Source organism: Elephas maximus, chromosome 22, assembly GCF_024166365.1.
Source record: "Elephas maximus indicus isolate mEleMax1 chromosome 22, mEleMax1 primary haplotype, whole genome shotgun sequence".
Classification (NCBI taxonomy): domain Eukaryota; kingdom Metazoa; phylum Chordata; class Mammalia; order Proboscidea; family Elephantidae; genus Elephas; species Elephas maximus.
In genome coordinates this window covers 9,352,551-9,366,860 of record NC_064840.1, presented here as the reverse complement: position 1 = coordinate 9,366,860, position 14,310 = coordinate 9,352,551, and the positions used below count along the sequence as shown (strand labels likewise).

The window sequence follows — 14,310 nt, the reverse complement described above, 5'->3', positions numbered from 1 at the left end:
CCAAATTTTTCCTCCCCGTATTTGAACAGTTTTATAAATACAACAACATGTGGTCAAGGGTTTCCTACCCCCCAACCCCCCGCCCCTTAGAACGTGAGATATAATGTCTTAGACTCGAATTCCAGAAGCTAAAGAGGAAAAAGCACCCCAGAAAGGAAAAGAATTAAAAAATGCCCCCAGCCAGGCAGGGCTGGATTAAAACCTTTAAAAGCCTGAAGACAGAGAAGATGCTAGCTCCTACCTCCCATTGACTAAAGATTAAAAAACAGGGCTACATGCAAAGATAGCAGAAGAACAGCCCACATGGTTCTGTGTTTGTCCATGGTGGCTATTTTGGTCCTTTGAGAAAATATACCTAATCCTTTCCAAAAAAAAGTTTGTTTTTTTTTTTTTTTGTTCTTGGCACCCCTGCTCAGCTGGAGCTCTGAGCATGTATTTGGTGTGCCAGCTGCGTAAGCTACCAGCCTTGCGCTAAGCCACAGGTGGAAGGCCATTAGGGCCTCACTCAGTGGGGGGTGGGGGGTTTGGGGGCAGCCACGGAAAAGTCTCCCAGGCACAGGGTGGAGTGGAAAAACCCAGGCAGCTGATGTGTGTGTGTGTGTCACATCATTAACGTGAAAGTGTGTTTGTGTGTAGGCGTGTATCGTACATCACTAACGTGAAAAACTTAACTGATACCATTTTCAGAGACACTATTTCCAAAAAAGGTCACGTTCACAGGGGTTAGGACTTCAGGACATCTTTTAGGGTGACCCAATTCAGTCCATAACAGTTTGAAAAGCAGGTCTTTTTTTTTTTTCATCTTTCTTTTTAATTCTATTATACTTTATGTGAAAGTTTACAGCGAAAATTAGTTTCTCATTTGAAAATTTATACACAAATTGTTTTGTGACATTGGTTGCCATCCCCGCAATGTGTCAGCACTCTCCCTCTTTCCACCCAGCTTCCCTCTTTCCTTTGCTCAGGTTTTCCTGTCCCTTCCTGCCTTCTCATCTTTGGTTTTGGGTAGGTGCTATCCATTTGGTTTCATTTATGTGATAGGACTAAGAAGCACATTCACGAGTGTTGTTGTATAAAAAATGTCTAATCTTTGATTGAAAGGGGAACTTCAGGGGTGGCTTCAGTTCTGAGTTAGCAGGGTGTCTGGGGGCCATAGTCTCGGGGGTTCCTCCAGTCTTTGCAGACCACTAAGTCTGATTCTTTCTGTGTGTGTGGAAAGCAGGTCTTCAAGCTTCAGGAAGTCATTTTTGGGTCCCACTTGAATCTCCTTAAGGCTTTTTGATTTTCTTTTATGGAGGGAACCAATACCTGGGATTTAAAAAATAATGAAATCAATACACGGCTATATTTTCACAATAGACGACTATTGTACCATATTGCACCTGAAACTGTATTCTCATTTTCCTCAGATTTGAGGTTAATATGTTTGTCTTCCCTCACCCAAATGAAGTTTTGCTCTTAGAGCCCACGCGTAGTAGGGTTCCAGTAAATATTTCAGTAATTCATGTCCTTTGGATTTGGAGTCAAAATTCTTCTTACCTAAATGCAGAGCACACCTACAGCTATTGTGTGCGTCTTTTCTCTCCTTACCCCTTCTTTTAAAATTGTCAATAGATGTTTCTTTTTTTTTTTTCAATTACCATTCAGTAAAATTGACTTTTTTGGTGCACAGTTCTATGAATTTTAACAGATGTCTGTTTTATTGTTGCAATTAATATCATTCAGCTGTGGGTCTGCTTCCCCCAGCTGTTCCACTTTTCTAGGTGAGGTCGGCAGAATGAATACTGGTCCCCCAAAGATGCCCAGTTCCTATTCCCTGAAACTCATGAGTATGTTACCATACACAACAAAAGGGAATTTGCAGACATGATTGAATTAAGGACCTTGAGATGGGGAGAATATCTTGGATTATCTGGGTCCTCGTAAAATGAAAAAGGAGGTGTCAGAGGCCTCAAGCCAAGGAATGCAGGAGGCCTCCAGAAGCTGGAAAAGGCAAGAAAATGAACGGACACAGCCCTGCTGACCCATTTTAGTTCTCTGACTCCTGCAACTGCAAAATAATAAACCTTTGTTGTTTTAAACCACTGAATTTGTGATAACTTGTTACAGCAGCAGTAGGAACCTAACACACTAGATTTGTTTTCTGATTCTTCTAGAAGTTTGGGTCTTGATTATTCTGTGCAGTGTTCCTCTCTCTGGCTTCTGAGCCCTTCAGGTGGGCAGTTATTTTTTGCTTCGGTGCAATGGGGCACAGGTCTGGTTGCCAGAAACTTCCTGCAGGCAGTAGAAAATCGATGAATTGGTTGATAAGCAACATGTCTGCCCTTCTGGAGGCCCCTGGGGAAGCGTTTTAGCCACTGAGCCTCAGAAGCAGAGAAGCCCCAGCCCACCCACTCAGCTCCCACCCACCTGCACTCTCTCAAGGCTGATGCTGAAATGTCTCTGTGAAGTCCACATATTATAGCCAGGTGCTTTTGAGTCGATTCTGACTCATGGTAACCCCATGTGTGTCAGAGTAGAACTGTGCTCCGTGGTTCTCACTGACTGATTTTTCAGAGGTAGGTCACCAGGCCTTTCTTCCGAGGTGCCTCTGGGTAGACTCAAACCTCCAACTCTTTGGTTAGCAACCAAAGGCGTTAACCATTTATACCACCTTATGGGGATGTGTGCTACTATCACCTGTTTTCCAGATGAAGAAATTGAGGTCCCAAGAGGTTTCATGCCGTGCTTGAGACCTCACTTCTTGTTACTGAGACAGTACTCAACTCCTAGAACCCCCTCCCCAAGCCTCAGTGGAACAAAATGTCTCCTCAGAAGGCCCAGCAGCTACAGGTGCCTTTCAGGGAAACATTTATACACCCCACCTGGGCCCATTCTGAATACAACAGCAGGGACTTCCCTTTACCCTGTGCGTGCTCTGCATTCACTGTGGCTACAACAACCTTTTCACCTGGACATTTCTAGCTACTGACTGCTCTCACAAGGGTTTTAATGAAAATCCATGGTGTGCCTATTAGCCAGAGAAACATTCATTCTGGTGTTGTCAGAGAACCTTGGGCAAAAGAGCTCCTCTTGGCTTGTGCGTAGGTGAGCACATGAGTGTGTGTGTGTGTGTGCACTGAGTGTGCCCACAGGTGCACCTGTGTATGTGCACGTGTGCATGTGAGCATGTACATGCGTGGATGTGCGTATGCGTGTACATGGGTGTGTGTATGCATCTACATGTTTACATGCATGTACAAGAAAGCACATCTTTTTATTTTTCTTTTAAACATTCTTTTCGTTATTAGATTCTGTGATGAGAGACTCCTGGCTGATTCTGACCCACCTGTGACGTAGCACCAGCAGTTGTCATCAAGTGGACTCCAATTCATGGCCACCCCACATGTGTTAGAGTAGAAGTGTGTTCCATAAGGTTTCAGTGGCTGATTTTTTCAGAATAGTTTGCCAGGCCTTTCTTCCAAAGTGCCTCTGGGTGGACTTGAACCACCAAACTTTGGTTAGCAGCTGAGCACATTAATATATATAAAATATGTAGAGATCTATCTAGTCATCCATCTATCCATCTTATTGGTTCTGTTTCTCTGGAGAATCCTAATGATGCAATATGCTCCAAAACCCAACCAAACTCGTTGCCATCAAGTCAGTGCCAACTAACAGCAACTCTATAGGACAGAGTAGAACTGCCTCATGGGGTTTCCAAGGAGCGCCTAGTGGATTCAAACTGCTGACCTTTTGGTTGGTAGCTGAGCTCTTAACCACTGTTCCACCAGGGCTCCATACAGTGTGTCAGGAAGGGCTAAATGCTATGAAGAAAATCAAAACGGAGAAGGGAGCTTGGAGGGGAAGGGGGTGAGGGGCTGCTTTAAATAGGGGGGAGAAGAGGCCGCACTAAGGTGGCATTTAAGCAAAGACCTGAAGGAGGTGAGGGAGGGAGCATGCAGATATCTGCTGGGAAAGCACTCCAAGTAGAAGAGACTGCAGGTGCAAAGGCCCTGGGGTAGGGCCCCTCCCTGAAGATGTTAGAGAACATTAACATTCTCTTTTCCCTGCCATTTTCTGTCTCAAAATTGACAGGCACAAGTGTCACTCCGCCTCAGCTCTGCAAAAAGCCTGCAGCATCTCTCCCTGTGACCCAGCAGCCATCTATTTAACCTTGAGTGCCCTTTTGGGTCTCACGTGTCAGCCAGTGAGGAGTGAGCTGCCGTTATTTCAGAAGAACGGCATGGGGTGGGGGTGGGGGGCCCTTAGGTGGTGCCCGCCTCACCTATTACTGCCAAAAGTGGTCATGGGGTTATTTTTAAACACAGAGAGGAAGTATTTATTGTTCCTGAGCTGAAGAGAGCCAGCGAACTGGTGGCATTCTTCCGGGGAAGCAGTGTTGGGGCCGTTCTGTCACTGTCCTCTCGACCATGGTGAGTAGTGAGGGCTGTGGAGTGAGCGATGCTGGGCGGGAAAGACTGGGACACCACCTACATGCAAGGAAGAGGAGAGAAGGGGGAGAAGGACGCCTGTGGGGGGCCAGACCCCAGACCGTTGTGGGAAAAACACAGAAAGCTGCGTGTGCCCAGAGGAACCCCAATCAATGCCCCGATTTTTTTTTTTTTTTTTGCCCCGATAGGCCACAAATAACGGCAGCCCTGGGCACTCACAGAAACAAAATAAGAGAGTTGGCTTTTTTATGGCTTGTCTACTGACCTCTCACGGAATCAATAACTCCCAGGGCTTGCAAAATGGGATTGAGCGCTTTTAAGGATCAAATTGTAATTCTTTGCTCTTGTTCAGGCAGCTGGGGAAAAGAAGCTTTTTGTGTTCACCTTTTGAACTTGCAAATTTAAAATCTTTCTCCTGTGTTGTTTTGGTTGGATGCTCCCCTCCTGCAAACCAAGCAGCTCCCCCCCAGCCCCAAATCAGGGTCAGTGTAGGAAAGAGCATGAACTCCAGAGTCAGACTGCCCAGGTTCAACTCTGGCTCAGCCTTTGCAGGGCTGTGTGACTTTGGGCAGGTTGCTTAACCTCTCTGAGCCTCAGTTGCCACTTCTTAAAATGAAGGCTGTAATAACAGCATCTACTTGACAGAGCACGTGTGAGGATTAAATGAAACAATGTATGTAAAGTGCTTAGAATACTGAGCGTTATGTGCTTGCTTATGTTATATGTTATTATTTAAATCCAGAGAGACCTGAGATGGTGAGAGATGTCAGCTTGCTCTGCTCTGCACTGTTTGCATGATGCAAAGACAGGACAGTCAGAGAAGAGATTTCTTGGCTGTTTGGATCAAGGGAATGTTGGGACAGGGGGCAGTTGAGCTTTAATTCCCTGAAAACTGTCATTTTGTTTTGGCATTCTTCACGGCCCAGTGAGCCTGACTTTTTCTTTTCCCCAAATCAATTCACCTTCAGTGCATTACTGAGCTTTTTGTAAAAAAGCATCAAGATAAAAGCAGCTGGTTCCTGCCCAGGCTGATCCGTAAGTGTGGCCTCCTCTCTGGAGACACACAACCTCCACCGTCTCCTGGTCTGCAGAGGAGCTGCAGCAACACCCACTACCTCTTAAGATTCACCAGAGCCAGGTCGCTCCGGAGAAACTTTATTTTGTGTGCTTTTATCCCTCCAGCGTCCCCCTTTGGGGTATGAGTGTGGGGACTGTATCCCCATTTTACTGATGAGCAGCTGAGGTCTTGAGACATGGGCAAAGTTGCCTGACCCAGTTTTCTCATTCCCAGCCTTATACTCTTTCCATCAATGCCTCCTCTTTCCTAGGCACCTAAGAAAGCCAAGAAGAGAGCAGAGGGCGCCAACTCCAACGTCTTCTCCATGTTTGAACAGACCCAAATCCAGGAATTTAAGGAGGTGGGTGCTGCTGTTGAAATCTTTCTGGATGGAAATTCTCACCCATTCGAGAGAACCTCTCCCTCATTCCATACTCCCAGCAGGGACCTACTGATTAGACGTCTTTATCCTACAAAACAGGTTGCTGACTAGTCAACTCCAATTTATGGCGACCCCCATGCGTCTCAGAGTGGAACTGTGCGACACAAGGTTTTCATTGGCTGATTTTTCTGGAAGTAGATTGCCAGGCCTTCCTTCCTAGGTGCCTCTGGGTTGATTCAAACTGTCACCTTTTTGGTTAGCAGCCAAGCATATTAACCATGACTAAATTGCTCCCAGAAACACTATCAATTTCTACTCCCAACAGCCCCAAAAGGAGAGAGTTGCCTTTTTTTCCCCCCACCTCCACCAACATGGGGTATTAATATTTTTAAATGTTTTTACCTACCTGAGAGGTGAAAAATAATATCATCTGACGTTCTAAATGTACAGTCTTTGATCATTGAGCACTAGCCCTGTTTGAAACCCTTATGGAAACGTGCCTTGTTAAGCAAACCTAAATACCAAATTAAGCTGATGACCACAGGTTAGAAGAACAGGCAATTACTTAATTTTCCAGCAATCATGATGGCTCACACCGAGCCATCCATACTCTCTCCTGGCCCTTCAGAGAAAGATATGCTAAACCTATTCTAAAGAGGTGGGCCCTGGTGGTTCAGTGGTAGAATTCTCACCCTCCATGTGGGAGACCCGGGTCCAATTCCCAGCCAGTGCATCTCATGTGCAGCCAGCACCGTCTGTCAGTGGAGGCTTCCGTGTTATTATGATGCCAAATAGGTGTCAGCGGAGCTTCCAGACTAAGATACACTAGGAAGAAAGGCCTTATGACCCACTTTCGAAAATCAGCCAATGAAAACCCTAAGGATCGCAACAGTCTGACCCCATTGTGCAGCTAATAACAACAACAATCCTAAAGAGACTGGTGTGTTTTATATCAAAGGGGGAACAATTTGGGGCTTCCAAATGGGGTGTGAACACTTGTGCCTTTTGTCCCCACTAACATTCAGATCTCAGGAATGTCATGTCCCATAGGCCACCAAGGAATGAGAAATGCCTAGGAAAAAAATGTCATATCTGAATTTGAAATAGCCACCTTCCAGGGAGAAAGTTATGCCTACCAGTTCTCCCTCGCCCTGCCCTACCCTCTGGAATGAGATCAGCTGCTGGGGTGTGGGCAGGGAGTGCAAATACTTTCAGGAACCACCTGCAGCAAAGATTAAAAAAAAAAAAAAAACAGATGAGATTGCATTTGTAAAATACTTGGGCATTACAAAGTTCTTGGAGTCTTCCTCGGAGCTCAGTGGGAAAAAAAACTGGCTCTGTTTTATACGTAACCCAGGTTTGCAGGGGTGGGGAGGCAGATGAGACCCCAGGCTTTAGCTCTTTCTTTTTAATAACAGCTTTTGTTGTTGTTGTTAAGTGCCATCAAGTCAATTTCGACCCATAGCGACCCCATGTGAGAGAGTAGAACTGTCGCATAGGGTTTTCTAGGCTGTAATCTTTACAGGAGCAAATTTCCAGGTCTATCTACCTTGGAGCTGCTGGGTGGGTTTGAACTGCCAACCTTCCAGTTAGCAGCTTAACCACTGTACCACCAGGGCTCCTTAAAATAGCTTTATGGAGATACAATTCACATACCATAAAATTCACCATATTGACATGTACAATTCAGTGGTTTTAGCGTATTCAGAGTTTTACAGCCATCACCACATCTAACTTGCGAACATTTCCATCACCCCAAAGAGAACCCATAACCACGAGCAGTCACTCCCTATCCCCTCCCTCCAGTCCTTCCAAACCAAACCAAGCCGACCGCCACTGAGTTGATTCTGACTCATAGCAACACGGTAGGACAGAGTAGAACTGCCCTGTAGGGTTCTGAGGCTGTAAATCTTTACCGAAGCAGATTGACAGTATCTTTCCCCTGAAGAGCTGCGGGTGGGTTCTATCCAACGAACTTTCAGTTAGCAGCTGAGTGCTCAACCATTGCGCCATGAGAGCACCTCTCTCCAGTCCTTAGGCAACCACTAATCTACTGTCTGTCTCCATGGATTTATTCATTCTGCCATTTCATAGGAATGGGCTCATACAATGTATGACCCCTTGTGTCTGGCTTCTTTTACTTAGTGTAACGTTTTGGAGGTTCACCCATGTTGTAGCGTGTATCACAACTTCATTCCTCTTTATTGTTGAGTAGTATTCCTTTGTGTGGATATATTGTATTTTATCTGTTCATTAGTCAATGGGCATTGGGGATGTTTCCATTTATGGCTATCATAAAGAATGCTGCTATGAACATTCATGCGCAGGTTTTTGTGTGGATATACATTTTCACTTATCTTGGGTATATACCTAGGAGTCCCCTGGGTGGCACAAATGGTTGAGCACTTGACTACTAGCCGCAAGGTTGGCAGTTCAAACCTACCCAGAGGCGCCTCAGAAGACAGGCCTGGTGATCTACTTCTGAAAGGGTCACAGCCTTGAAAACCACATGGAGCAGTTCTACTCTGAACAAATGGGTCACCATGAGCCGGAATCCGCTAGATGGCAACTAACAACATCTACCTAGGAGTGGAACTGCTGCGTCACATGGTAACGTGCAAAACTTAACAGTTTGAGGAACCACCAGACTGTTTTCAGTCTTTGACTCTTTTATCTAATGTCCTGCAACGCTGCCTGAAAATCCCAGAATCTCACACGCTTCCCCCAGTCCTTAGCCTAACCCCTTGGGTTCCCTGCCCCAATTCTCCTGCATTGACCAGCTAACCATCACCTTCCACAGGCCTTCACCATCATGGACCAGAACAGGGATGGCTTCATTGACAAGAATGACCTGAGGGACACCTTCGCAGCTCTTGGTGCGTCACACCCACCCCAAGTTCTGCACAGGAGTCTCCCTGTCCTATATCCATGAGGGGTGGGAGGCGGGACCATCAGACAAGCTCAACAGCTGTCGTTTTCCAAACCAGCAGCTCAACGGACATTGGCCTTTAAGACAAACTTCAGAGACACTGAGTCTCCACATATCTTTTATTTTTCTTCTAAAATAATGTTTGTGTGATTTTCAAGGCAATGCCAGATCGCAATAGAAAACTTGGAAAATTCAGAAAAGTATAAAGGAGAAAACAATCGCTACGAATAAGGCCACATTCTGTCTTTAACATTTTACTCTCCTTCCTCTAAGTCCTTTCTAAGCATATCTGGGTTTTTGTTTTTTGTTATTTTCAAGTAAATATTTTCAACATTTTTATTTAACTTCTCTAGAATGTGAACATGGGTGCGTGGAGCTTTTTCAAAATATACAGACCCAACCTGCTACCCACTCCTTCTGTCCCCAGGAACTCAGGGCTGCCATGAACAGCTGTGCAGGTGGTGTACTGCACAGTTCTACAGGATGGTAGTTACATTTGTAGCCAGTGTAGATGTTTATACTTAGAACATAAAAGTATCTTAAGCAGGGGTGGCTTTTTCTAATTTGCACAAAGGTCCTGTATGGGCTTAGGGCAGAGGCTAGAGCAGGTTACCAGAATCTCTAAGGCTGAGGATTATAGCAGGTATAATTTGAAAAGTTCCCCCACACAATCCTGATCTCTCTCTTCCACCTCCAGCTGAGAAGGGCTAATTTATAATATGTACATTGCCCATTTGATTAAAAAATTAAAATATCTATAAAATATTCCAGGTTCCGAAGATGCCATCTTTTAAATAACTAATCCCTCCCCATATCGGATATTGAGTTGGTTTCAATTTTCTGGCCATTATAAATAATACTGTTGAGAACAACTGGGTCTGTGAGTCTTTGCACCCGCTCGTCCATCTCTGAATATTCCCTATTCCAGACGCCTGGAAGGGCAAATGACAGTTTCCTATTGGCAGAGGCATATCTACAGAAAACGGCGCCTATAGCAAGCACTGAAGTTGCGCCCCTGCGGAGGCGTAGAGGGGGTAATGAGCGCCACGGGGCAATCCCTGAGTTGCACCCCCCCCCCATTTCAAAATGAATAGATGTTGATAGTGGCGATGCCTGAGCAGAAACTTCCCCCCTCTTGTCCGGCTGCCTCAATCAGGAATCTCTCATGTTTGGGGCACCTCAGAATGTCATTCTACCCCCCTTTGGACTTGCACACTGGGGCAAGTGCCCCCTCTACCGCCTCTGGCTGTGCCTTTGCACCCCTGTCCAAACATCTGACAATTATGGTAGATAATTGTACCATAATAAACAACAACAAAAAAAAAAAACTGGTTGCTGTAGAGTCAGTTCCAACCCATAGCGACCATAGAAGACAGAGAACTGCCCTATAGGGTTTCCCAGGAGTGGCTGGTGGATTTGAACTGCCAACCTTCGGATTAGCAGCCATGTCACTTAACCCCTTCATACTATAATATCGGCTCAAAAATACAAGTCAAGCTCATTAATCTTTGACTTAACACATTGTGGCATGACAGAAAAATTACAACTGCCCCCCCGTTCTTGCTTTCAGGGATGAAAATTGGTCTATGGTGTGCTCAGTCATTTTTGTTTCTTCTCTTTCTGCACTCAGCAGAGCAAGATCACACCATCTGCCTTGACGCATGGAGGCTCTCAAATACAAAAGTATTAGTTTAACCTTGCTGAATGATGTCTCACAGCAGGCGATGGTTAATAGAAAACGCTCAGTGGCACCCCCTTCCCCGCCTCCCCACCCCGCTCAAGTGGCGCCCAGGGCACATGTGGTACCTGCCAAACCTTAGACGCCCCTCTGCCTGTCGGCCGTTTCACTCCCAGCTCAGGATCTCTGAGTGTGTATTTCTTGCTCTAGGGCGTGTAAATGTGAAAAGTGAAGAAATTGATGAAATGCTCAAGGAGGCTCCAGGTCCAATAAATTTTACTGTGTTCCTGACAATGTTTGGGGAGAAACTTAAGGGTAAGCTCGTATATGCCGGTGTGTGTGTGTGTCTGTGTGTCTGCATTTTTGGCATGAACTGAAGCCCTAGAAGAACAGATGGGAATTGGCAAAACATGGGTAGCTTTCAAGGAAGCAGAAGTACCATTGGAAAAAAATAATACTAACAGCAGTTAACCTTGCTCCGAGCTTTCCCTAAGCGTGTCTTACCCCATTGAATAGCACCTATGAGGTGGATTCTATTATGATCCCTAGTCTATGGATGAGGAAACTGAGGCTCAGGGAGAGAAAGTCACTCACCTGAGGCCACACAGCTGGCAAGTGCCAGAGCTGGGATTCATACCTTGGCCTTCATAAGTCGAAATTCATATTGGAACTTGAGTGTGGTCAGAAAGAAGTTTGTTCTCAACCCTTCTCCCCTTCCCCAGGGACTAGATCTCTCTTTCAAAATCCTGAGGCTTGATGCTCCTCTCTTCCCCAAGCTGTGGCTCCTTGTCTGGCCCCATCATCTTGGGGGAATTTGGGGTACCACTCGTTCTCAGCTACCCATGACACATTTGAGCCCTGTGTTCTGTTTTCAGGGGCAGACCCTGAAGAGACCATCCTGAACGCATTCAAGGTGTTTGACCCTGAAGGCAAAGGGGTGCTCAAGGCTGCTTAGTGAGTGGGGTCTGTGGGGAGCGGGTGGGTCACCCTGCTCTCCCACCCACACCTGGCACCCACACCTGCTTGTCTCTCTCTGCAGCATTCAGGAGATGTTGACCACCCAGGCCGAGAGGTTTTCCAAGGAGGAGGTAACAGGGTCCTTCGAACACTCCCTACATTGAGGCTCTTGAGCTCATCCTTCAGGGGGCTTCCTCTCCCCCTTTTCTAAAACACCCCTGAACCCACCCTAGAGGAGAATCGGCTTTTGTCTTTTGAGGCTTTATTTCATTCTTTCAATCACCCTATGAGGTAAGGACTGGTATTATTTTCATTTTACAGATGGAGAAACTGAGTCCCAGGGAAGTAAAGCCATTTGCTTTAAAATCATAACACTGATGGTAATTGCCAGAGCCTAGATTTGAACCCAAAAGGAACCCTGGTGGCGCAGTGATTAAGCGCTTGACTGCTAACTGGAAGTTCGGTGGTTCGAACCCACCAGCTGCTCCACAGAAAAAAGATGTGGTAGTTCTGCTTCCATAAAGATTCCAGCCTTAGGAACCCTGTGGGGCAGTTCTACTCTGTCCTGTAGGGTCGCTATGAGTCAGAATTGACTTGATGGCAACAGGGTTTGTTTTTTTTTTTTTTTAATATTCAAACCCAGGTCCATCTCACTCCAGGTACTACCTTCCGTGCAGTTTATGGAAATTTCAGAGACCTGGTTAATGCATCAATTTCCTGCTTGAGGGAAGGTGACACGCAGTGCTGCCATGTACTGTGTTGCAGGTTGTGCACTGCACAACTCTCAGGGACGCCTTTCTTATAGTATACATCATGGGTTTATATTTGTTGCCATAGTTGTCCAGCAGTAAATCGTCTTGTTATACTTTTTTTTTTTTTTAATCAGTATATATATGACCTTTTTCTGGCAGGTGGCAGTAATGTGTCTGGAAAAAGGGGCACTTTTGACAATTCACCAAAGGCGCCATATAAGCAAGCAGTAATTTTGCCAACATTATTACTAAATATTAGTGACTATTTAAAATAGCCCCTGTAGCTTCTCAGGTCTGTTTCCATCAATTTTCACATTTCATTAGAAAGATTAGATTTTCATGCACACATAAAACTCAAGCAGTTAAAAAAGCCTGCCTTCACTCAACAGCTGTGTGAATTTGGACAAGCTCCTTAACCTCATTGTACCTCAGTTTCCTCATATGTAAAATGGAAATAATAGAACTTATACTGTGAGGATTAATGAGTCAGTACGTGTAAAGCACTGATACGTGATAAAGCAATATAAGTGTTAGCGACTATTAACCAACTCTTTAAAATAGTCAGTACTTCTGAAACAGGACATCACATATGAAAAGAAAATCTAGATTTCTAGTTCCCCTGGAAGATCAGACCTCCTTGCCCATGTGACCACATGTGGCTGGCACTGAGCAATTGCTGCCCCTGTAGATGGGATGTGTGTCTCCATTTAGCCACAGTCCCCACCATGCCCCCTTGCATTACATGCATAACTCACCCAGCCCCTCTGGACACCTGAGTTTGCAATCTCTGCCCATGGTCACAGGTTGGGCTTCCTGGAAACATACCCACAGGATGTTTATTTGGGAGAGCCCTTGGGATCAACACCTGTGGGAGGATGGGCAAGGACTCAGGAGTGGGCAGAGGGAGAAGATAACACTTGGGAGCCCTGGAGCTACAATGGCCCTTTGGAGAGGTCCTGAGATGCCAGGCCTTTATACCCCTGCACAGATCAGTTATTGGCTATGGGGTGCCCCAGGAAGGGGGTGACCTTGAATGAGGCACTCTCTGCAGCAGCTGGATAACAAGTCCTTTCTCAGGGGAGGTCTAGGGAACACATGTCCATGTCCACCGCAGCCCCCAGCTGCCTCTCCACTCTGGCCTGCTTGCATGCAGCCTTCTGTCCTAGTCCCTCCCATCATCCTCATCGTGTCTTTCGGTTGGCTGCAGATTGACCAGATGTTTGCCGCATTCCCCCCTGATGTGACTGGCAACTTGGACTACAAGAACCTGGTGCATATCATCACCCATGGGGAAGAGAAGGATTAAGGGGGGGCCTCACCTCCTGACCTGGGCTCGTCTTCGGGGGAGCAAGGTCCCTGCCCTCATCTCACTCTGTCTGGCAACACCACCATCCCCACCCCCAGCCTGTTAGCTGTAGGGCTGCCTCATTTATCCACCTCCATTTTCTTTACAGCCTGTGGCTGATACATACCACTTGGCCACCCATCCTGCAGACGGAAATCTATCCAGAGGCCAAGTTCAAATAAACAGGAGGCTGTGTATTTGGTTATGACATTTTTCTGACAGATAGAAGTGCCTTGAAGAAGGGAGGCCCCATGCTCATTCTCCCAAAGGTGACATATGAGCTGGCAGTGGCCCTGATGTCACTGTTATTGAATCATCATGACTTTTTATTTATAATAGCCCCCGGCAGCCATTCAGGACTATTTTATCAAGGGCCACATTTTACTAGACTGTTAACTGGATGACCACAGTGCTTCCTTCCAAAGAGCTCAAGCAGGTAGAGAGCCTAGATTCCAGGGCATCCTTTCTTTTAGGATGCCATCGGAATGTTTCTCCCATGGATACGCTTAGATTGGTCCCATGTTAAATGGACGGAAAGGAGCCCCACACACATAAGGCTCACTTTTCAAAAATCATGTTCATTAATCATGAGAGATTAATTTCTAACTTCAGATAGAGTAGAACTTGTCTATACTTCCCTCCTGACAAATTGGGGGAGGGGCATGCAATGATTTCTGACTCAGGCTGGGGTCCAGCAACAGGACCTGGGTGTGAGTTGACTCTTGCTTTTGAGTGACTAAAGTCATCATTGAAGCATTTGGGTCTGTTTTGGTTGCA

General features: G+C 45.9%; 1 protein-coding gene across 1 annotated transcript; it reads left to right on the top strand.

The window, feature by feature from the left end:
- The first annotated feature begins 4,361 nt into the window (after nt 1-4,361).
- Nucleotides 4,362-13,806, top strand: MYL2 (myosin light chain 2). Its single transcript, XM_049865969.1, has 7 exons — nt 4,362-4,415; nt 5,762-5,851; nt 8,673-8,748; nt 10,690-10,794; nt 11,355-11,433; nt 11,519-11,567; nt 13,396-13,806. The coding sequence occupies exons 1-7, from the start codon at nt 4,413-4,415 to the stop codon at nt 13,492-13,494; spliced, it is 501 nt and encodes a 166-aa protein (XP_049721926.1). The 5' UTR covers nt 4,362-4,412; the 3' UTR covers nt 13,495-13,806.
- Nucleotides 13,807-14,310: the final 504 nt, after the last annotated feature.